The sequence below is a fragment of the Lytechinus variegatus genome, chromosome 2, assembly GCF_018143015.1.
Source record: "Lytechinus variegatus isolate NC3 chromosome 2, Lvar_3.0, whole genome shotgun sequence".
Lineage (NCBI taxonomy): Eukaryota > Metazoa > Echinodermata > Echinoidea > Temnopleuroida > Toxopneustidae > Lytechinus > Lytechinus variegatus.
Window position 1 is genome coordinate 71,247,694 of NC_054741.1, and position 18,964 is coordinate 71,266,657.

Genomic DNA, 18,964 nt, shown 5'->3' on the forward strand with positions numbered 1-18,964 from the left:
CGATCAGACGTGTGTACAGTCCATATTGATGAGTGATACCCCGTCCCCCCCCCCCATTTTTATTGTAATTTAAAAATTCTCATTTGAATTATGCTCACAGGTAGGCGGGGTAGGCCTACAGGCTACAGTGTATATTCCACTGTGTGTGTGTTGTAAGTTTAGATTGATTTTCCCTATTGACAGTAATATTGACCTGAAATGACCTGAACAGTTCCCTTGAGAAATTTGTTCAGTTCCCTCCCTGGAAAGTTTGTTTGTCAAACTATTCATGATTTTCTGTGGTAGCTGTCAATGCATACATGTACAAGAACTTGTGCCATGTCAGGTTAAGGCGTACATGTAGGCTACACTTTGGAGTACTTCGTTCACACTACGCTATACAGTTGGAGCATACATGTACATGTAAAATGAGGAAAAGAGAATAAAGTCAGGACTCCAGAACCACATGGATGTATTTTATTTATCATCATAAGTTGTTGTTTTTTATAATGTACAGAGACATGATTTATAGCAGAGCAAATAAAGTGCGCAATACCTGTAGGTTGATAAATATGCTGTTGTGAAAGATACATTTATGAAATAAAATAGAAAATTTAAAGTGAAATATGTTCAAGTGAAGGGAAGTTTGTGACATCACATACATGTGTATGTATTTTGTTGACTGCTAATGGGAGGATCTCCATTGCATTTGATCTCAATACAAATGATAACTTTCTTATTCATCCAAGTACAAACTTTCATTGATATGTTTCTTTGAAATTCTCTATTAAATCCAACTCACATCTGGTTTCGAGGGATTCATTCTCCTTTAACTAAAAAACAACATAATTTCTGAACTTTATACAAAATTGAGACCGCAGACTATAAATTTTATCCAAGTATCAGATTTCACCTTTTTCATGTGTTTTATTACCATGTGTCCTACGTAATAAGGTGCAGGCAAAACTGTTTAGCATACACTACACTGAAAACATACAGTACGGAGAATGTATTTTGGGAAAGGTGATAAAAGTCATGAGTTTATCATATTTTATTTTAGCAGACAGCAATTTCACACTAACAAAGATATCAAAACTTACAACAGGTTTTATTTTGCATGGCTCATAAAAATAGCTACTTGGCATTGATAGGCAAGCTCCATCCAATTACACTCAAGAATCTCCACCCATCTTCGAAAACTGACTTTTATTGATCATAAATATAACACTTGGAATTTCAATAGCAAAAGCATATCTCTTCGCCTGATGTCCTGTGTTTTGTCAAAGCTGTTTACTTGTCAATAGGTCTGCAAAATTGAACATGTCGTGTAAACAGAACCTCCCCGAAATCCAGCCAATCCTGGCCTTTAACATATATTTAATTTTTTTTACTCAAGATTATTTTTAGTTCAAGACTGAGAGCATGAAAAAGGTCAAAATCCCCGACCATGCCTAGACTATGAAAATACAAAAAAAAATTATGCCCTATCTGAAATAAAGCAGGCTTCCTGAATAGAGCAAAGGAAATGGAATGGAGATCTGAATGGCGCACAATCCAGGGACTTCACATTTCATTTTGATTTTGAATATTAAGAGAAGTTGTGCTGAATTGCATATTTGATTTTAAACTTCAAGTTTTTTTTTTAGTGAAGAAGTGTTTTGCAGAGTTAAAATTGATGGCTTGGTGACATCACGCACTAGAAAGTAATTCTCAAGTTCCTTGCAATAAAGATATGAGGTGAGATCTGCAGGTATGACGTCAATAGGAATCCAGTTCAAATCTTTTCTTCAAGGGCGTATCAAGGGGAGAAACTACAGGTGAATTTGACAATCCAAGTCTAGAAAAGAACTACACGAAGATGGATACTCGACTGCATATGCTCAATCACAGCTAGTTCTGGGGCCCGTTGCAGAAAGAGTTGCGTTTAAACGCAAGTCAAAAAATAAATCGCAAGTCAAAAATGCACACTGTTTATTGGTTGAAAATAAAGTTGCGCATGATTTTTCAAGTTGCGATTGATTTTTAGAGTTGTGCATGATTTTTAGAGTTACGATTGATTGTAACTCTTTCTGCAACAGGCCCCTGAACTAGTATAAATACTTTGCATACAGTATCTGATATTATGAAAGCAAAAAATTAATCAATCTCAGTCATCAAAGAAAATAATTTCTATTGGGCCTACATGCTACGTGTAGCTATTCTTATTCAATAAAAGGCCTAAAGTTCATGGATTTAACAGGACAGATCTGTACAAATGATCTTTAACACCACAATAATTGTCACTCTTTACGAATTGACTATTCCCGAAACTATTAAATATCAATTGCCATTCCTACATGCACATATATGAAATCCAAGTTTGAAGTCAGTCCTTCAAACAATTCTTTGAAATATAATAAAAATGATTCAAGATGGATGACCTCTTTGACCTTTGAAGAGATTTTAAAAGACATTATCATATACAGTGTACTGTATGAATGAAAAACATTTCTAAAAAAGACAAGACAATGGCATGTAGATTACATGTACAGGTCAGGTACAGATGAAGTTCATATGATTACGAATACACATCTACTGTATCAACAAATAACAAACAAAAAACATAAACAGGAACATTTAATACACACAATGCAAAACAACAAATTGAATTTTTAGCAACTTGACAGGACTCAGTATTCAAATATAACCCAAACTAAACCTACATTCGACACTAGCATTGTAAGGAAATAAGACATACGAAACAGTGTCCAAAACAGAGAACACAACAAGCAGCTGATGCGTGAACTATGCACATACGAGTGGGTTGGGTTTTGTTCAAAAATAATATCCTTCTCACAAACCTGAATATATATGCAAAAAATATCAAAACAGACAATTACCTTCGACTTTAACAGATGTTTGAAGAGAGCCTGGACGAGGAATGCCACCTGATGGTTTGGCAATCTTAGATGGCGCTTTTAACCCCGATGGTCTAGAAGCCATGATGACCGCTAGTAATTTCAGATTTTATTTTCCTTTTCCTTCTTGACTAGTCTCTTTGTCTTTTGTGATGTCTGAATCATTACAGATGTATCTAAATCAACAATGTAGCCTAAGTTGCAAGATCTGCTGAGCATTTACATGTAATCCCTGAAGAAATGGCAATCTTTGTCCATTTTTCAAAAACTCTACATGCCACGGTCTGCTATGTACTCCACTTGCCAGAAAAGATTAGAACCTGCAAATAAGATTTTACAAATAATTGAAGATTTTAATACTGAAATCAATGAAATCATATATTGCTAATTATGCAATAGTATTATAAAAGTAACTGACAAAATGAATGTCCTACATCTTTGCTTGCCTACAGTATAAACTACTAAATAATCAGGGAAGGTCTGCATGCTTTCCCCTAAAAATATGCAAAAAAGGATATCCTCAAATAATCCATGTATACAAGGGAGACACGCGTGCAGTCGTAATGACAGTAGCAAGACACATCGGCAATTGTATCCCTGTAAAATCAGGTCCAGTAAATGTCTGTCAAAGGTGCCTACAGTACATGTTGCGCTTGATGAGAGCAAATTAAAGTTCAGGATATAACTTGTCTACTTTATACTAGTAGACTAATGGTGCATTCATATGCCACTATTTAACCCTAGAATCATTATCTAAATCATGATTCTGCATAATCACGGGTTCTGTGTAAACATGGCCGAGGTAAAAATTGCAGATGTAAAAATGGCAGCAGTAATAATGGCAGAGGTTATAAAAAGCCAGTGCAGTAATGTTTGTAATCAATTTTCTTACGTCTCTTGCAGGACTTTGCTCAATATTTCAAACTACGCAGCCTTCTTGTCACACTTCACATCAACACAGACTTTCTCTTTAAGGTTTAAAGTGCAACTGAGCCATGGGGAAATTTGTTCCTTTCAATATTAAAAGGAAACTGAAACTCAAGTTGATTTATTACCAATAATTAGACTATATTAACCATACATAGGCCTAAATTACAAGATTAATCATGCATTGATTTAATTTCCGCTGGTGTTACTTTTTAATAATTTGGCCTACATGTATGTTCATGATCAAAGTTCATCATTTATTTCAATATAAATTGGTGGGGCTAAGACACCCCCCCCCCCCATTAACCCAAACTAGTTCCTGGGGTTAAAAGAAAAAAAAGTGAAGTCTAAAAAGTAAAAGTAAGTCCTAAGCAATATTATTATCTTTACAGTTGTATGTTTTATAGCTGAAAAATGTTAGAACAAGATCAAAGAAAATTGGGTACGAATCTACATGTACATAATGCATGTATCACATGTCCTTTTGAATTTCCTGTATAAAAAATAACATTTCATGAAGTCTTCTATTACTGGGTGGGGTTTTACCCTGCCTGTTATGTGACTGACCAACTTTTATTTCTTTGATCCTTTTTTTTTCATGACGGTTTCTTAACCCCAGACTAGTTTTACCACGAAACCATACTACAATTTTACCTGTTTGCAAAGGCAAAATTTTATCCCTAGCCCCAGTGAAAGAAGCACTTGCTGTTCTCACACAAAATCTGGAGTAGTGCATGGTAGCTATTCATGAGTGAATATCTGGAGCATTTTTCTTGGCTTGGTTGGGTTTCTTTTCTCACACTTTACTCTTAACCCCAGACTTTCATGCTAAACACCCCATTTGCCTGGCTAACCCTGCAATTCTGCAGGGCCAGAGAGTCATGCATTCGTATAGTATTGGTGGGTTAGCAACTTTAGCATACTTTGTAAAATGGTAAGAACGAAAAGTGAACTAAAATGCTTTAATAAGCTTGGTCTGTAGGTGGGATGAACTTACTATGTAGTATGTAGTTCAGGGCTAATAGGGAAAATTTTGCTAAAAAGGTATTTGAGAACCATCTAGGCCTACATGCATGGAGACATTAAACCCCATTGGTGAAACCAAATGGGCGAGGTGAAATTTTAATATCAATCATGTAGGCCTAACCTACAATACATACCAATAACAATTCTCTGTTCAAAGACAGATCTTTCTGTTAACTAAAGATTGAAAGAAATCTTGCAAGCAAGACAGGAAGCTATTGACACAAGTGATGAATACACAGGAAATGGGGGTAAATTAATAGGCAGGTTTAAATTACCACAGCCATGAACTTACAATCAGCACACAGTTACATGTTGAATCCTTGTTTTTTTACTTTGATATACATTTCGAAAAGTTATGCATAGAAAGAACATCCTTTGCAAACTTGTGATGTTCATTTATTGAGATTAGAACAGCATATTTCGAGCAAAACTCAACTTTAAAAAAAAAATACAATCACTTTGAATAACAAATTATTCTTATTACAAGTTAAGATCAATTATGACTCTGTGACACATACTGGGAGCTCAAGATCAAAATGCCATAATTTCAAATTCAGTTAAATGTAGGCCTACACTAAACAATATTCTTTTATCATTGAACAAAACCCATGCACTATAACTTATGAAGAATGGTTTAAGTCTCAAAATTCAACAAAAAAAATATCTCAAGTCCCTGGGATTATTTCAAATGAAAGTATTGATTATGACAAACCAAAAGGGACTGCTTTCAACAATTGCTTTGCCAAATGCTGTACATGTACATTGTAAAACTACCTCCTGGATCAATCCAGTGACATGAGAGGGAGATAAATTTGATATTCACTCTGCTGAAATATGACAGTGTCTAATATTTTTCCAAAATTATCAATATTTTCATAATTCACACCCAAGATTATTTGCCCCACTGGTGAGTCATCACTGAATAAACATCACTCGTATGGGGTTTTTCCCACTACATACATACACAAGTGTACAAATCTAAGTTTGGATGAGCTAAACTTGGCAAGAAATTGGGATTTTTCCCAGGTTCATTCTTTTAAGTTTCCAGGGGGGGGGGAGGCGTTTCATAAAGCTGATCGTAAGTAAAGAGTGACTCTCAGGGGGTGTTGCAAGAAATATTTGCGATCAATTGAAAATATTCTGTTGCAATTTTACAAATGATAGATCAATGTTAGCTGTAGCAAATCAGATCATTAAACTTCTTGTTTCAAGGAGCAAATTAGCAATAACTCACTAATTTGCAATTAATTGCAAGACATATGACTGATTTAGGGACCAAAAATTGACTTGCAATTGATCGCAAGTTTCTTGCAACACCCCATTAGAACAACTGGTGATCCTTTCTTGTGGTAAATGATACTGACTATTAAATGTTCATTGGTGATTATCTAACGTTAGAGCATAAGAAAGGTTCACCAGTCACTCTTAATATATGAACAGCCAAGTATGAAACACCTACCAGGGCTCTTTTCAGCATTTTGGGATTGAAATCGCCCCAAGCCCCTGTGTGATTTCTTCCGTGGTATAAATGGCATCTTTGAAATTTCATCACCAGAACTGATGTCAGTTCCAGCATCATCCTAAGACTGTACTGTGTAGGCCTGGGACTTTCGGGTTTTTTCTCTTCGGGTACCCGTGGCAATTTTCGGGCGGGTACCCGGGTACCCGAAAATCATGTCGCTCGAAATATGACTGGTGGAAAAACCCCATTGGTGACGTCATCAAGCCAATGCGATGCAAGCCAATTTATGAATGAAAATATAGTAAGCATGCGCATTGCAAGGCTCCCGTGCGCCACGCATTATTCCATCGAAACAAGTCTGCAATACTCTGTCACCTCGTACCAAAATCGACCTAGAATTCCACTTTTCTATATTTTATATGAATTATGAAAGGTATTCTCAGAGGATCTATTTTCTCACCGATAGCGCACAGGTAAGCAAATTTTTATTACTTCTTGCTTTTCCGTCAAAATCGTACGAAGTAGCGTCGATATTACATCGTGTTCGTGAGTTTGTAGAATCTATCGCTACGTGAACAAAGTCAATTGATTTCCGGGTTTCGGAGCGTCAAATGCGCCAGCCAATCACGATCGTGTTACCATTTTCGGTTTATGATGGACTGAAAATGGTATCAAGAACGTGATTGGCTGGCGCCTCGTATGCTCCGAAACCCGGAAATCAATTGACTTTGTTCACGTAGCGATAGATTCTACAAACTCACAAACACGATGCAACATCGACGCTACTTCGTAAGATTTTGACGGAAAAGCAAGAAGTAATAAAAATTTGCTTACCTGTGCGCTATCGGTGAGAAAATAGATCCTCTGAGAATACCTTTTATAATTCATATGAAATAAAGGAAAGTGGAATTCTAGGTCGATTTTGGTACGAGGTGAAAGAGTATTGCAGACTTGTTTTGACGGAATACTGCGTGGGGCTGAGGCTTGCAATGCGCATGCTTACTATATTTTCATTCATAAATTGGCTTGCGTCGCAGTGGCTGGATGACGTCACTGCGCTACAAAAGAAACATGGCGACGATTGAACGATCTCAGTCACATCATCACTTGAAAAACTAGTAGATATTTCGAGGGTAATTGGTGAGATTCAAAATGAGACTTGTGTACTTTTGTGATGAGGTTACAATCATGTCTTACATGTACACTACGCAATACAAATCAAATGTACGTTATACTGGTGAGCAATTTTCGGGTATCGGGTATTGATTTTTCTACCCGGGTACCCGAGGCTTCCGGGCGGGACCCGGGTACCCGGGTTTTAGTCCCAGCCCTAGTACTGTGCCTGGTTTAAAAATCAGGCCAACACCAACAATACAGTACATCAACACTGAACTTGAAGGTAGTATGTACCCATACTGTATTCAGTAGAACAATTGGCAACACAAACATTGATCAAGTTCTCACATTAATCTTGGAATGAGTACAAAAAAATGGGATGTGTTTGATGGACTTAGCATCGGAAAACGTAATCTGATAAAAAATGCAAATGTTAATGTCAGCTTTGTACTGGAATTGGAGGCCAACATTCATGTACATGTAGATGTGGAACTTACATTCTGTGTAAGTTATACACGTGTATGTTGAGTTACTTTTACATGTACATGGATGATCTATTTTGTGAGCTCTAGATATAGCCAGTTTACCAGGCTAGGAATTAGTCCTTTCTAGCAGCGCTTCTCAACCGGTGGGCCATGAGAGAAGCTCTCTCAGGTGGGCTGCAAAAAGCTCTAGAGGGAGAAAAAAAATGGGGAAAACTACATATAATACACAGACCTGATAAGTCTTCGTGGGTCAAAGCCGAAGCACCCTTACCGGTAGGTATCATGCATGTTGCGAAGCATGCACATTCACTCTATGACGGTTTTGATCTTACTTTGATGTGAACCTCATGTGCGTGCATATTGTGTATGCAGTTCATTGTCACCTATTTACCGGCCAGGTTTACCGGTCCTTTGCAAATGCAGAGTTGTTTTCAAACTGTTTACGTTTCGAATGCACTTCAGATCTTTGCACATGTTCAATTTTCACAAAACATATTTTCATCTAAATTGATTATTTTGTTGGTACATGTAGGTGGTCCTTCAGTAAAATAAGGTTGAGAGCACTACTTTAGTGCACCTACATGTAGTTTTCCATTTTCTAATATCATGCCCATTCCATGTTTTTTGTGTTCTAATCATTAAACTGTGTTCTTTGTTAAAGGGATGTTACGGGCTGAAGACATATATATCTAAATAATACCCGAGAAAATAGAATCGTCCATGTGCACAGATAAAAATCTGGGCAAACACATTCTATGGACTGCGAGTTGGTTTGATGGGAAAATTTTGCACGTATACACAGTTTATTACTGTTTGGATTTTTCTTTGATTTCATGATCTTCAATAATTATTTGACCTGAACAAAATTTATTTTCCATGAAATTCTTGGAATAAGTGAAACGCTTCTATTTTCCATATTGTGGAACAGTGGGAACATGTCACTGTTTGTGTGTAATTGGTTTTGTTAATATGGTTTAATAGGTTTAGGGGTGTTTTTTTTTGGTTTACACTTTCTGCAAAGTCTTCTACAGAATGGTAGAATGCTAATTCCCTTAATTGTAGGCCTACTACACTCACATAAACCTAAAAGTAGTACACTTTGGAATATAAAACCTTGAACCAATATTTACAAAAGACTGTTGACAGAAACCCACACCTGAACAGCCTCATAACTACTCTAAAAAACACAATTGACATACCCCTAAACCTCTCTATGCCTCCTAGTACTCCTACTAACGAAAACCTAATGGGCCATTCTGTCAGAACTCATTAGAATTTTACTCTTAAAAACAGACATTTGGGAGCCACTGCCTACTAGAGTGACTTTGTAACTAACCATCAAGTCAAGTTTGTTTATGATAGGTATGCTATGAATGTGCAGCATGCATGTGACTCCTCTCATTAGGAAAAATGTGTGCTCTGTGTTCAGGATAGGCCTCCACCTCACTTGAGAAGTTAAGACAAAACTAGGTCAATGACCTTTCACTATTACAGAACTTGGATGGGTAGAAAAATATATGCCAGCTCTATGAGATACCGTACGTTATTTCCATTGGCAACTGTCTCCTTGATTCTCATGTGTACATTTAGGCCTACATTCTTGCAATATCATTTGTCTACTGGATCTGTTGTTTATTAATGGAAACCAGTATGTTGAACATTAAGGTATTTTCTAATACTATGTATATATTAATTTTAACACTATAGTATTTTCTTCGGATTTAAACTGATAATTTAAATTTATGACTGTACAGGAAACTCAGGAGTTAACCTTAATGATTTACAATGGCAGTTCTTGTCAGATTTTGTAATGAAAACAACACCAGCATAAAATATTCAAAATTAGATTCACTCTACAGTACTGTAGGGGTACGAGTAGGGCTACATGTAGGCCTATACTACTCTTAAAGGGGAAGTTCACCCTGACAAAAACTTTATTGTAAAAATAGCAGAAAAAATAATGAAAAATATTGCCGAAGGTTTGAGAAAAATTCATCAAATTTTAAAAAAGTTATTAGAATTTCAATTATTTGATTTGTGACGTCATATGCGAGCAGCATTCCTACATAGCGAATGGTAAAAAATCAATGAAATGTCATTTTCTCAGAAAATTGAGAATGGTTTTCACTGTACCTTTTGTATATCAATAGACAAATCATTTCACACCCAATCATGAATAGAAAACAAAATTAAGTCATCAGGAACCATGCAAAATTTGAAATTCATGCATTTTATATTACATAACACATGGGGCAGCTGCTCGTTTATGACGTCACAAATCCAAAACTTTGAGCTCTAATAACTTTCTTATTCTTTAACGGATTTTCCTCAAACCTTCACCAATACTGTTTACTATTTTTTCTGCTATTTTTGCAACAAAGTTTTTTTTAGGGTGAACTTCCCCTTTAATACTCTACAAACGAGCATTCTGCTCCAGATATACATGTACATGTACAGTCTGTGTGCTTCACGTTCAGCATAATTTTCGACATCTCATTGCCAAAACCCTATACAGTATACATGTAGGTCTTCCTGTTGTACATGACCATGAATACCGTACTCACCATTTCCTTATTAGTAGTAAACTCATCTGTCTCACTTTCTACATTGTCAACTTTAAAGGTGTACTTTCCCTTTAAATATGCTTCAAAATTAAAACTCATCAAAACCATCTGGATAGTTGCCAATACACCCATGCATTTCTTTGCATGGCCAAGTTCAAAGAAGGGCAATCCTTGAATGAGTTATGGGATGTGACGTGCATCACTGCACTGCTTGTACTATGCAAGGATAATCAATGGGATCAAGAAAACAGATTATTGTGCTATTAAGATCATCTTCAAGCACATCTACTATTGCATTAAACATATTCTGTTTCTCACCTTCAGAATCAATGGTTCAATGCACATTGTACGTATATTTGTATGAATGAAATGAAAAGAAAAAATAACACATGGGCTACAAAAGCATTGATGAGAAGCACAAATATGCCCCATACATTGTATGTTCACCTTATGAACGGAAATAACTCAGACAAGGAGGCTACCTTTAATAACACACAGAGAAATATATGGCAGGGCAGTATTTCACAATAACAGTCTGTTTTAAGTATACAGTACACAGACAATCTGTTGAAATCAAAGTGTTGTACTGTAGTAATGGGCCCATACATGATTTCAATGAAATGCCATGAACTTGCTCTGATGACAGAACAGGATATGATAAAAAAAACTCACAATATTCCTCAAGCTTACGATCAAAAACTGCTGCAATCCTCTGATAATCACACAATCCACGGATAGCCACTGTCCGAGTATAGGAAACTAGTATCAGCCAACATCGATCACTGCGCTTGCACTCGATGTTACGTGCAGAGTTAGATACAGGCTTAACACAGGAACAACAGATGGAGCAATATCAGGATTTCGTGAGGGTGTTACATCCTCCAATTCCCCTTGCTTGTTGCAGGGCAGACTAATTATAGACCCGTTTCGACACCTATATATGCTGCCACAATGCACAATGTCAGGAGCATTCACAAACTAAATGTTCGTACACACCTCACCAATCTCTGACTCTATTGTGGAGAGCTCAACAGAAAGGGCTAGCCTAAATAGATTGGGTTATCCAAACATACTGGCAAGAATAGCTGAGCTGAGATCCCCATACCCCACAAGTTCACTTCTGGTCATAAGTAATTCATCATTTACTGTGGGGGCATTGTAAATTGTACGTGTACATCTACACTACCCTACAGTTTTCCATTAATTATACCATGGATCCTACTAGTTCTAGTAGGATCCATGATTATACATACATGTAACATTAGGTGGTTTCAAACCGCCTCGATCACAAGAATCCCCGTTAAATTACGAGAACTTTTTAAGGCTAAAAAATACCCATTAATTATTCCTGCATTCACACCGCCCCGAAACACATCCTTCGGGATAAGTTCCCGAAGTTACGAGCATGCGCAGTATGGTCTGATAAGCAGGCAAGGCGCGAGATTCAAAATCACTAGCCCAGCAGCCACCCACGCCGCCGCGCCCAACGACACGCTGGGCTAAAAGTTCCCGTAATTTGCTTTCACATCGCCAAAATACCTGCGACCTTGGAAAATTCCCCACGAAAGTTCTCGTAATTTCGCCAAGTACCTACTATTTAGCGGGTATTTTCTTTCGGGGAAATTACGCGTAGTTTGCTTTCACATTATTAATTACCAAAATACCTGGAACTGGCGAACTTTGAGGCGGTCTGAAACCACCTATTGAGAATACATAGTACAGTGATGGATATTGGATAATCACTCCCAATGACCCGACCCCCACCCTGGGCAGTGCTTTTTTCTCCTTAGAGGCCTATACTGTACATGTACTGTAGGTGAATATGTACTGTAGGCCTATGCATGCAGTAAGTTTTAGACATTGATTCTTTGCACCCCCCCCCCTTATGGAGGGCTACTGTACATGTTTGTTTACCACTGATATTTCGTAAATATTGGAATATTTGCCCACCCTATGCCTCCCATTCCCCCACAAACAAATATTTATGGTAGTGTTGGATTTTTCTTTCTCCTGTTGATTGTTTTTTATCTCTCTTATGTATAATTTCCTAATAAAATCCCTATTACAGACTCTGGGATTGCATCCCCCATCCAAAGTGTCGTTCAGGAGGGGGTTGTTATAAGAGGGGTGGCATTATTTCTTCATACGGGAGAGAGATTGAATTCTAATGGTATACACTTTGTAGTCATCTTGATAATGTGTTTTGAAGAAAAAAACATATAGGCCTAAATATTTTACACTGAAAATTTTAGCTTCAAAAGTACAAGCAGTAAAATGGATAGGTGTATTTTTCAGCTAATTAGATTTAGTTTCTACTTTCAAGTACATGAAGCTTGTGGTGTGTTGTGAAAAGGGGAATGGGATCATCTACACGTATTTGGCTAATTTGGTACAAGAAGCTTTCCACTTCAAAGTGAGGAGTGAAGTGTCCATATATTATGCTATTAGAACTTACATGTACCTAATTTTTCTGCATATTAGGAATCTAATCTAATTACATAATTTCATTTTCTGGCTCAGTGAAGGATCAAATTTTGAAATTTCCCAAGGCTGGATTTAATGGACACTGCACTGATCACTTCCAGTTTTGTATTAAAGATTTAAAGTTCATCTCAAGTTCAGATTCCATCAAAAGAAACTATTTTGTATAGTGGTTACTGATCATACAAATTTACAATAAGAAGAATTCAGTCAATAACAAGTAGTTTCCCCCAAAGAGCTGGTTCTTTTCTTGCATTTTTATCTCAGGTGATTATTGTTGTTGAAACTCGTTATAGACCAATGAGAATAAACATTTGAGACTTTCTGAGTTTCAATAATAATACATATGTACTACATGTATGTAAATGGGATATTGCAGGGGTTTAAGTTTGAGATAGACCAATACTGTACAGGCCTACATGTATAACATACTGTACAGTTATTTACTAGCCTTTTCTGTAAATGTAAACTTGCAGGGGTTTTTTTTCTTTCTGTCTTTAAATTACATTTTTGACATGACAGAAATATATGAAAAAGGGGTTGGCATAAATAAGCAATTGCAATTTTGGGATTTCTGTATAAATCACTCAGCAAAATACATGTACATGCAATAAAATTGAATATGACTTTAAATGCTGAAACCCATTGGGCCTTACTTGTACACCACATCTTTCTCCAGCAGACTATTCTAGGCCTAAAGAATTCAAGTCATACACTGTATTTTTTTGTAATAGCAGACATCCTGAAAGATCCGTTAAAATCAATCAATGAATGGTTACTACTCTTTTCTACACTTAATTGTAGTGTTTGTTTCCTCTATCTAATCTGTATTCCTTGTGGTTAGGTATAAAAGCAGTCAGTCCAGTCAAGTGCAACATACATATGTACAATGAGAAATACATACATAGCTTCACATACATGAATGCAGGCATGGCGGGTATTGTTCCACGTACATGAACATGGGTCCTACTTTGATACACCATTGTGTATCAATCGTGTTGATTGATTTGTGGTATCAGTCTGTTGGTATACAGTCCCATATACAGGTGTATACTGAATTTTAAAAACTTGGATATCTAATACCAGTATTCGCAGAGGCTGCCATACTCAGCTCTGAAATTCGGCATTTACAATATCTATAGTAAGATCGAAAGAAACCTAGGCTTGGCTCTCAACAGAGAATATCAACATGATTGCATGGGCCTACATGGACACGTCTACGTATTGGATGCGATGATCAAAGTATGAATAACAATCGACATGTCACAGTCAATAGATGAAATGATCAGGGCGACATGTGCATGTACAATACACAGTTTACTTGTATGTACATGTACATGTATGTATGTATTCAGATCCTCCAGTGTCACTTTTTAACTCATACACCCATAGGTTAATCTACATGTGCAGTGTTAAACATTTTCAAAAAAAATATAGGGCCTAAATTAAACAATCTAAAATTTTCAATTTTCTTCTTCACAATGATATCCAAAGTTCTAAATCCCTTTCAATGAAAAATAAGTACCTAGTTGATAGAAATGATAACTACATTTCGTAATACAAATAAGTTAGCAGAATTCATTTGTTCTGCATGCATGTACATGTACAATGTATGTGTTGACACAGACAGAACAACCACATTCAAGAGCTCTGACAATTCTTCAGAATATTTACAGCAGTATGTTTAGAATGAGAAGAATAAAAATGAGATGCTGTAAAAACATCTCATTTTAAAATGAGATGCTGAAAAAAAAATCTCATTTTAATAATTCTGTTACACTACATGTACAGCTCATGACTGGCCTTCTATGATGATTCACTCATCTTGTTCGCTGGATATACGATGTAGTGATCGGGTATGACTCACACCGTACGGTCTTCACCCCTCGCAAGAAATGACTACAAGTGCATTATTAAGGCTCAATTTATTAATGATGAAATGAAGTGATTCATTGGTGCAATTAAGCAAACCATCTTTTTAGGTAACTTTTAAATAGTCTCTAGTGTCAAAAAGGTGTGCATGCAATGTTCATACATGTATATATGCAGGCCTATTACATGACAATACAGTTATCCAGTCATGTTTACCATTATTTATATATTTTTCATAGAATGTGTTGAAACAGATCATACATGTAGCATCTCTTCTGCTACAATTTGGATTCCTCTAAATAAAGGAAGTCCCAATTCACAAATACAGCCAGGTTTGTTACATGTCCCGGTACGTACATGTACATGCTGCATTATGAAATACAAATGTGGGCCTATACACTCACAGTACACTGTATTGTACATGTCTAAACTCTTCTGGGGTCCCTCTACATTTTGTTATTCAGACATTTTTCGTCCTGGTTAATTCATGATGTACAGGACCTACATGTACATACCCGCAGGCGTACTAATCAGCGCAACGTGAAATTTAATTATTTAATTTCATACGTACATCTGTACATGGATCAAGAAAAAATATCTGCATTGTTTCTGATGTTGTTCCTATTTTCATTTTCCCATCGCCAATGTCATCACCATTTCAAATGTACATATAAAAAAATTCTGAGTGCTCATTACAAAGTTATCAATCTAATTAGAAAGAAGGGTTAAAATGAGCGGATCAAATTTAAAACAAGATTATGAAATTAGACAGTTACGGAATATTGAAAGTCTTAGAACACTTGCTATATGTATGCATATGGGATCCTCAAATTGGCAAACATGCTTTAAAATGGCTGATTTTTGTAGACAACTCTCCATTCACTTTGAAGCACTTACATGTATACACAAACTTTCAGATTCTGGCCTTGACATTCATGTGTGGTGTAAACTATATTTTCCTCATGACATTCACAAAACAGTTATATGCACATCCTGGTTCATATGCAAATGAGGGAATGATGACATCATCCACCTACTATTTCTTTTGTATTTTATTACAAAAAAATATGAACTATTTCCATTTTCTCATTGTCATGTGAAACAAAGTTTTATCCCTGAACATGTGTGGAATTACAATTTGTGTTTCAATCAATAGAGCCCTAAATATGTCAAATACATGTACAGCGCACCGTACATACAAATTGAATTAAAAAAATAAAATGGTGAGAGAGAGTGAGAGACATCATCGCCTTTCTCATTTGCTTATAATTGAGTTTTGCATATAACTGTTTGGTAAAAAATTAATCGTCAGAGTAACTTTCTAGTCTTTCTTATTTTACATAAGAAGAAGAAAACTATATGTTACATGTAATTCTGCAAAATGAATGAAAATGAAATGGATATATATTATTTGACCAACTGGTTATGAGACGAAATGGTCAGACAAAATGATTGCACCAGAGATATTGGACCAATTGGCTGTTAGACGAAATGTTCATGGATGAAATGGCATTAGACTGATAAAAGTAGACCGTGTGGTGAATGGATGAGTTCGCAGTAAACAAATTGGCAAAGTTACCGTAAACATGGAGGCCTATTATGTACGTAGGTATTCAGGTGGCCATGTCAAAGTTGTTTTTACAAGAGTGGAGAATTTTGTTAAGCACTACTAAACTCAAATTATGGTCATGAAAATTCTGAGAACTAGTAATAAAAAAAAGGTGTACAGTATGTCATCGTATGACCTGCTTTTTAAAGTTCACATTCCTAGAGGAAAAGCATATCTTACAAGTACAGACTACATCTAAACTAGTACATGTCAGAGGTGATAGTACCATTTCTTCCAATATTTAATGACCTCTGAAGGAAATGACCTCCCATAAATGGATTACATACTACAATGATTTAATTCAGCTTCAAATTCATCTAATCAGAACTAAGTTCATTATCACCTCCAATGAGGATGACCATACTTACATGCCACAGGACTAAAATTGGATTATAAAGTGATGCAAGCTGTCACTCTAATAAAAACATCTGACCAGCATTGTACAGTAACATTACGAGCACAATGTATCAAAGGTTATCAACAGCTTTCTCATTTGGCATTTCCTCAGCGCATGAACAACATAATTAATTATTTTGTTCAAATTACATGTACCAAAGTTATAACCAATTCATTAAGTCTAAAATTGCTCTCTGAGCAATAATTACATGTAGTCAATTTTCTATCACAAATTTTTTAAGATAAAATTATGCCTAGGTATAAAAGTTCCAATGTTATGCATACTGCATAGATAGCATGTACATCAATCCTGTTGCCCATGATTTCATGTACAACTTCAAAATACGGAAAGTGGAATGCCTCACAGTCTCACCTGCATTACGCGATTTGATATAGCAGCAGTGCTGACTTTGAAATCAGCTTTGAATAATTACTCACAATTTTTAATATGAACTAGATCCATAAACTTTCAAAGTTACGATGGAAATTCAACAAATACCCCTAACATGCCCAAAGTTCATTTACCCTAAATGACCTTTAACCTTGGTCATGTGACCTAAAACTCGGACAGGATGTTCATATGATAGTAAAATACTATACATTGACCCATAATGACCTTCGACCATGATCATGTGATCTAAGATGTGTGGAAAACAAGTAACCATTTATACCTGATTACCCTTATGTCTAAGTTTTATGAACTATATCTATAAACTTTCAAAGTTACGGAAATTCAACAAATACCCCTAACAAGCCCAAAGTTCATTTGTTACCCTAAATGACCTTTGACCTTGGTCATGTGACATTAAAACACTCGGGCAGGATGTTCAGTAATTCTTCATTGCCCTTACAGTATGTGTAAGTTTCATGAACTAGGTCCATATACTTTCTAAGTTATGATGACATTTCAAAAACTTAACCTTAGGTTAATATTTCGATATTGATTCCCCCAACATGGTCTAAAACAAAATTAATTGAGCCTATTGACTTTGCTCAAGTGACCTGAAACCAAGGCAGGATGTTCAGTAATACTTGATTACCCTTATGTTCAAGTTTAATGAACTAGGTCCATACATGTATACTTTCTTTACGATGTCATTTCAAAAACTTAACCTTAGGTTAAGATTTGATGTTGATGCCTCTGTAGGAAAAGCGGCGCTACTTCTTGATCTGCTAATACATGTATGCAGGCGAGACAAAAATGATGTTTTTGCCAAAATCTATATTATTTGATCACTTTTGCTTAATGAATATAATCAACACTTGCACTATACATGTAGTTGTATATGATTTATGAAATCAAGTGGCTTTAACAAACTCAAGAAACAATATTTACAGATGTTATATAAATTTCCTTTTTTTTCAAGTGCAAATGTACATTTTTTGTTTAAAAAACACTTGAGACAAAGGGTGTGTTCAATATTTTCAAATTTAATCAGCAACAGGAATCATGATTCAAAATACATTTTACAAAATGTAGATAGGCACAAAGGGTGTGTTTTATGTCCTATAGATCTATTCCCAGTCGTGGCTTAAGCAAATATCTTTCTGATTTCATGACCTTCAGTATGGTCATTTTTCAGCTTAGATAAATTTGAAGATTCATTCTCAGTCTTCTCCCCTCCTCATCTAAATGCTAAAATATACTAGTACCAGAAATTGATCAACTTCATCTTGTTGAGTCTGACTTCCTTTGCAACAAATTGTGCTTGCATTAAGACTTACATGTAGCCTACAGAGTATAAAGAACATGCAATTTTCACGAATCCCGGAGGTATGCATGTGCCTGAGCCTGCATGCACTGATAAGTACATGTATGAGTTCAAAAAGATGTCAGACTCAACAAACTGAAGTTGAAGAAGTTCTGCTTTCTTGTGTACATGTAATAGCATTTAAATTTTTTAAACAAGCATAAACAAGACTTGTCAGGGTGGACTTCTCTTTTAACAAGGCCTAAAGTCAAGCTTTATTTTGTACTATTTACGAAATTTGCAGGAAAGTTTTAAGAGATCTATAGCAATGTCAATCATAATAATGCTAATAAAGAATATTTTAAAGTAGGCATAATATTAAGCTCAAGTTAGACTTGAAATGCTGTTTATTTATTTTTTTTATTTTGTGGGAGTGCCTACCAAAAATGTGCACAATAT

General features: G+C 35.8%; 1 protein-coding gene across 9 annotated transcripts in view; it reads right to left on the reverse strand.

Moving 5' to 3' along the window:
• LOC121408894 (CAP-Gly domain-containing linker protein 1-like) overlaps nucleotides 1–18,964 on the reverse strand; it is an 87,208-nt gene that overhangs the window by 64,832 nt on the left and 3,412 nt on the right. For 3 of the 9 annotated variants that reach the window (XM_041600592.1, XM_041600594.1, XM_041600588.1), the window contains exons 1-2: nucleotides 11,129–11,499; nucleotides 2,859–3,196 (exon numbers count right to left, since the gene is read on the reverse strand). In XM_041600592.1, the coding sequence (XP_041456526.1) occupies nucleotides 2,859–2,961 (103 nt within the window). In that variant the 5' untranslated portion in view covers nucleotides 2,962–3,196; nucleotides 11,129–11,499. Of the gene's footprint in view, nucleotides 1–2,858; nucleotides 3,197–10,456; nucleotides 10,970–11,128; nucleotides 11,501–18,964 lie in introns of those variants that run through there. The other 6 variants (XM_041600596.1, XM_041600595.1, XM_041600593.1 and 3 more) reach the window with 4 other exon arrangements.